The 6,000-nt window shown below is 33.2% G+C and overlaps 1 protein-coding gene across 7 annotated transcripts; it reads left to right on the top strand.

The window, feature by feature from the left end:
- The first annotated feature begins 1,505 nt into the window (after window positions 1-1,505).
- Window positions 1,506-4,331, top strand: LOC124819699 (uncharacterized). Of its 7 annotated transcripts, none has more exons than XM_088108475.1 (3): window positions 1,506-1,760; window positions 3,302-3,368; window positions 3,494-4,331. In XM_088108475.1, the coding sequence occupies exon 3, from the start codon at window positions 3,514-3,516 to the stop codon at window positions 4,222-4,224; it is 711 nt and encodes a 236-aa protein (XP_087964601.1). In that variant the 5' UTR covers window positions 1,506-1,760; window positions 3,302-3,368; window positions 3,494-3,513; the 3' UTR covers window positions 4,225-4,331. The 7 variants fall into 7 exon arrangements, with proteins under 7 accessions (XP_087964601.1, XP_087964602.1, XP_087964597.1 ...); XM_088108476.1 differs by having other exon boundaries at window positions 1,506-1,748; XM_088108471.1 differs by having other exon boundaries at window positions 1,509-1,760; window positions 2,844-3,368.
- The last annotated feature ends 1,669 nt before the right edge of the window (window positions 4,332-6,000 follow it).

A 6,000-nucleotide genomic window follows, 5' to 3' on the forward strand; every position in this document is an offset into this window, starting at 1 on the left:
TTCTCTATCTTCGTTCCTTGTTGTGGCTGAAGTCAGAAACAAAAGAAAGCACAAACACATATTCGTGTTCATCATCTTCGCCATGAGCCCCTGCTTCCCGAGTACCAAGACCAAAAATCATTATTTTCTCAAGACTCCTTCTATTCTGAATCACCACCACCTCCTCCTCAGTAACCATCTTTTTTTGAACCCCCACCTATTCCCTTCTTCCCACCCTTTCCTTTCCCTCCACCTGCTCAAGAAACTAAGGCTCCTTTTCTAGTAAATTCCATTGGAAATTGGGAGTTGATTTCGGAAAATGCAGGAGTTGATTTCGGAAGTGCGAAAATCATATATCTATGAGATTTCGAAGGTGCTGACATGCCTAACTACACACCTGTGTTGTACAAACCGGAGGAGCCTAAATGGTTAAGGTTTACTGTGCTTAAGCCAAACACCATCGCATTTCCATATTAGAGGTATATACGTTTTTTAAATTTTGTTTATTTTGTACTCTCGCACTTCAATATCCCAGACATGTTTGTCTCGTAGAGCCATATATATTTTTTTAAAGTTTGTTTATTTTAAATGTTTAATTGTATTATATTATTTTAAAATCTAAAAGTTTATTAAATAATTTTTAAATGTTTAATTATATTATTTATAATCTAAAAGTTTCTTCTTTTAAAATGTTATAAATATTATTTTAAAATTTAAAAGTTTGTTTATTTTGAGTGAAAAAGTTTATTATATTATTTTAAAATGGTTAATTATACTATTTATAAACTTTTAATTAGATAATTTGTATACAATAATTTGTATGAATATTTTAAATTTATTAAAAATATAAATTTATTTAAAATTTATATGAAATAATTTTAAAAATTATTAGGTAGTTTTAAGTATTATTATTTTAGTGTTTTAATTTTTAAGTTTATAGATTATTTTTTGATTTTATAATTTAATTATAAGTTTTTAATTTATTCTATTAGTTTTTCATTTTGTTAAAATTTTCAAATTGTGAGACTTTTTTAAATTATTTTAAAAAAATGGTATGTAAAATTGATATCAAAATTTTGAATGATTTTTTAGGCACTTATTTATTATTATTTTGGTATTTATTTTTAAATTTATTAGATAATTTATAATTTTATAATTTATTGTATTAGTTTATAATTTTATAATTTAATTATAGATTTTGAATTTTTTTTTTGTATGATTAAAATTTTAAATATATATTAACTAATTATAAATTAAAAGAGAGTAAAGAAGAAGAATGAAATCCAAGACTGGAAGATGCCAAAATGTGAGAGAGAAACCTAAAAGTGAAACTAAAACTGGTCAAGAATTTTGACTAGATTCTTTTCAGTTTTCTATAAATTAAAACAAATTAAAAATGTTTTTAATTAGGGGTGAAATAGACATTTTGTTAAATTTTGGAGTTGCAGCGTGAAATCTTGGAGGTGCAGTGTTCACTTTGTCCAAATGAGAAGCAAAGAACCCTCTCAAGCTAGGGCTTTACACGATAAGAAATGGAGTGTTCAATCTTACATCTCTCATCCTCTAATTCCAAAAATTCCACTTTTCATCTTACACCTCCCATCCTGTAATTCCAAAAATTCCACTTTTAACCCTTACGAGAGAGTCGTGCGAGATAGTCATAGTTAGGGTTTACGCGCATTTCGTAGTGTAGATTTTTGACGCTCTTGGATTGTTGATCGAGCCTCACGGTGGTGACAGCCCGTGAGCACCTCGGCGTTGCTTTTACGGTGCTTTCTCTTGTAATTTTCTGTGTTCAATTCAATTTAGTCCAATTACATTGTGATGTTTTACTTTCTGTTCAAGATTCTGGTTCTGTTTAGGAGTTTTATGCAGATTTTACGCTTCCTAAAGTTTCAGTTGTGCTTTTAAACTGTTAAATGTTTTAGATAATGATAGTTTCCATTGTTTTGATTTCTGTCGGTTGAAATTAGTTTTATGCATTTGATAGTTCTTGATTTAGCATCTGTTTCTACATTTAGGTTTTATGAGTTTACTTCAATTTTAGGTGATGCACATTGCTATTCTAATTCTTCCATCAGTTTCATTCAATTTCTGGTTTTGTTTTGAATTCAATTGATAACAGATCTGATTAGGTAGATTGTAATTAGGTTCTTTTATTTGATTGCAAGTAGCTTAGTTAGTTTCTTGATTCCAGATTTTTGCTTATGATGAGTTGTTTACGCTAGTCTATTTTCATTAGGAGTTTACAGGTTCTTAGAGTAGATTGTATGTTTAATTGCATTTAGGTTAGGTTGTGCATCTGATATTGATTAAAAGATTGCATTAGAGTCACATTTGCTATGGTTTGTTATAGAGAGTATGCATTTGCACAAACTAAGTTCTGAATTGGGACTTAATTACCCCAAAGAGGGTATACCTTTACAGGATGTCTTCCTGAGTTGCAAATAAATACTATGATGTACTAATCCTTGCATTTTGGATTCCAATTCATGAATCTAATCAATGATTTAGTGTTTGAGTAATATTTTTAGGTGTTCTAGATTCTGATTTAGTAATTCTTCATCCATTTATATTGTTTTCTCTTTCCTTAATGTTTTGAATTGATCATTTTTTTTAGAGTTCTGATAATTGGATTTTAGATTTTAATTTCTTAGATTTTAGGTTGTTTACTCATGATTCATTCAACTTTGACTTTTCACTTCATTTTACCATTCTTTCACTGTCCAGATTAGGTTCATTCTGTCATTGTATCATTTCATATAGGTTCATGTCATTTAGCATTTAGATTTCTTAGCTTTTATATTTGTTGAATATAGCACTGTTGGATCTTGTCTGATACCATTTTTTTCTTTACATTTCAGGTTTATTTCTTAGTAGTTTAGATTTCTATTTTTTTTCTTTTATTTCATTTTTTTTCTTTCTTTAAACAGATTCTAGTTTATTTTCTTTTTAAAATTACATGTCTTTTATTTTTAATTTCCCCACCTTGTCTTTTAGTTAGTTAATAATAAATAAAATAAAAGATTTAACTCTACACTTTAAGCTTAATTTTAGTTGAGTCCTTGGATTGATCCCGAGGTTTTCCCTTCTGTTACATTAGTGGAGAAACTTAGGTTTTGTTCTCTTTTTGTGCGACCAAATCGAGTTTAACCGTACTTTTGTAATTAAAAAATATTTGGGGAGGTGTAGGGAACATTTGATGGTGGTAGAGGGAGCAACACTCAAAAAGAAAAAGAGAACAAAACCCATATTCGCCCAAGCCCCATTAGCCATTACATCTCATAGTCCTGACCTAAACTCAATTAGCGTAACCGTGCAGTGACGAGAAAACAACGGGAGTTTCAGATTACGCGGTCAGTGTCGGACATTGTGATAACCATTACGAGGTATGTTGTGCTATCATGTTTAGGTTATATTCCCTTTATCATTGAGATTTTTTACTCAAAACACAATCATTCCATAGTTACAATCATATATTTGCGTTTGAATGTTTTGTATACACATTTTTCAGACTTAGTGTCATCAAGAACGATGAGTATCTTGCAAGGGAAACGCAAGCGCCAAGACCTGGCTTCTGCACTCTCTGCGTCGATGACCAACGAGGAGCGGGTGATTTACAATATCATTCGCGGGAAGAAGGAGATGGGGATATGGCAAGGGGACATCAAAAGAGAAACCAACATCCCTGACAGCATTTTGAAGAAATCCATCAAGTTGCTAATCTCCAAGACTCTTATCAAGGAAGTTGTGAACATCCAAAACAAGTCCAAGAAGGTGTTGATGGCCATGGAATTCGAGCCCTCTAAGGAGATCACTGGTGGAGAGTGGTATACTGAAGGCAGGCTCGACACACAGCTCATTGATGCTCTGTCTGATGTCTGCTTGAAGCTTATTTCTCGGAAAAAGATCGCTACCCGCGATGCAATTCTTGAGTGGACTAGAACCTTAGGAAGTGAGGTTTTTCCTGGGGGAGTCAGTCCAGGACAGGTGGAACAAATTTTGAAAGTTTTGGTTATGGAAAATAAGTTACAAGAGGTGAACAGCACTGGCTTTGGGGATTTTTCATCTGTTCCTGCTGGTGAAGTTTGTTTTAGGCTGGCGAAAAAGGTAGGCACCAATGTCAAAGTTGGTGCCATGGCTTCTATTCCTTGTGGGGTTTGTCCTAGGATTAAATTTTGTACACCTAATGGTATTATATCCCCAACAAATTGTCAATATTATCAGAAATGGTTGGACTTTTAATTGTGTTATCCCCAGTTCTTTCTTAGTTTTAGGTTTTTTATACGGCACTTTTTAGTTTTGACTTTTGGGTTTCGTCTACTATATAATCAATCTTGTTGATTTTTTTTTTCAATGTGGTGCTTCAAAAGTTATTGATTTTCATTTGCATTAAAGTGAAGTTCTTTTGTTGTATTTTGTTCAATAAATTGAAGATGTATGCTTGATAAATTAAAGATGTATGCTATCTTCATTTAGTATTATTTTTCAAATACCTATTGATAGCCATACATAAGCCGTCAAAATGGGTTGAAACCCGTGAGCCAACCCGGTTCACCACGGGTTTGAATCGGGTTGGGTTGGAAAAAAATACAAAATTTTTTATGAGAGTCAAATGACTCGGCTCACTAAGAACCCGACTCACACGGATTGAACTCGTGGTGGGTCGGGTTGGCTCACCAACCTACCTAATTTTTTTAATGGTTTAATACCCAATTTTGTCCCCACTTTGGTTCGGAAATCTCAAGTTAGTCCCTTTATAGAAATGTGAGTTCAATGGATCCTTACTTGTAATTATTTGACTCTAATGAGTCCCTTTCGTTAAATAGAAGGAAACGGAGTTAGTGGGCTGATGATGTGGCAGTTGTATTTGGTGAGGTGTCAATACGCAATTGTTTGCGTGCTTACGTGGTGTTAGGGTTCCCCATTTTCAAATTGGGTTTTATTAAAAATTGGGGATAAAAGGATTTGGGGCTGATTTGTTGGAGATTAGGGCATGTCCGAGAAAGAAGACAGAGGCAGGCAGTGATCGCGGGAAGACGGAGCAGTGGTGGTTCGCGGTTGGCGAGTTCTTCTTCGTTGTCAGTGGTTGTCTTTGTTTGGGGTTCGCTCTTTCGGGTTCACTCTTTGGGGTTCGCAATGTCTTCGAATCACGGTTGTTCGTCTTGCTCATGGGGGAGCTGTCGTGGTGGTTCATCCAGAGGATTGGTTGAAAGCCAAATATGCCACTGTGGGGAGGCTGCTGTGTTGAGAGTGGCAAAAACAATTAAGAACGAGGGGAAACAATTCTGGGGCTGCCCTAACTACAAGCGGACAAGAAATGAAGAACTTCAAGGATGCAATTTCTTTAAATGGCTTAGTGAAGATTGTGTAGATGATACTGTTAGTACTATTGCAAGGCAAAGGAGGAAGATTAATAGTCTGGAGAAATGTGTTAGGGAATGTCAAAAAAGGGAGAAGATGTTAATAACAATGATATGTTTTCTGGGATTGATTAATATCATTGTTGTATGTATTTTGTTTAAAAGTCCATGATGTGTTCTGTTAGATAGTTTATGTGAAGAGCACTTTGGACAAATTGTAATATGATGTTATCAAATGAAGGTGAAATTTGAATTCAAGGTTCTGAAATTATGGTTTGAATTCAAGGTTCTGTTAGGTAGTTTGAATTTACAATAAAATGAGGAAGATTCTTCTGTAATCCAAAAAGAGAAATCTGTATAAGAAGTTCGTTTTTAGACAAGAAGAAGTACACTTTTAGTGTTTGTAATAGTACTTCTGTAATCCAAAAAAAGAGTTATGTAACAGAGGTACAACACACTTTCAGTGTTTGTAATATAATTGAAGAAGAAATTGATATGCCAAAATCTGTGAACAAAATATAAATATAAATTGAATCCAAAAAGCTGTGATCACAATATAATCAGAAATTGATATGCCAAAATCTGTGAACAAAATATGTGATTGAAATTGATATGGCAAAGGTCCAAACAGCATTCATAATTACATCATAATGAAAAC

This window comes from Vigna umbellata, chromosome 3, assembly GCF_029865625.1.
Source record: "Vigna umbellata cultivar VRB3 chromosome 3, Vumbellata_1.0, whole genome shotgun sequence".
In the NCBI taxonomy this organism is placed as follows: Eukaryota; Viridiplantae; Streptophyta; class Magnoliopsida; order Fabales; family Fabaceae; genus Vigna; species Vigna umbellata.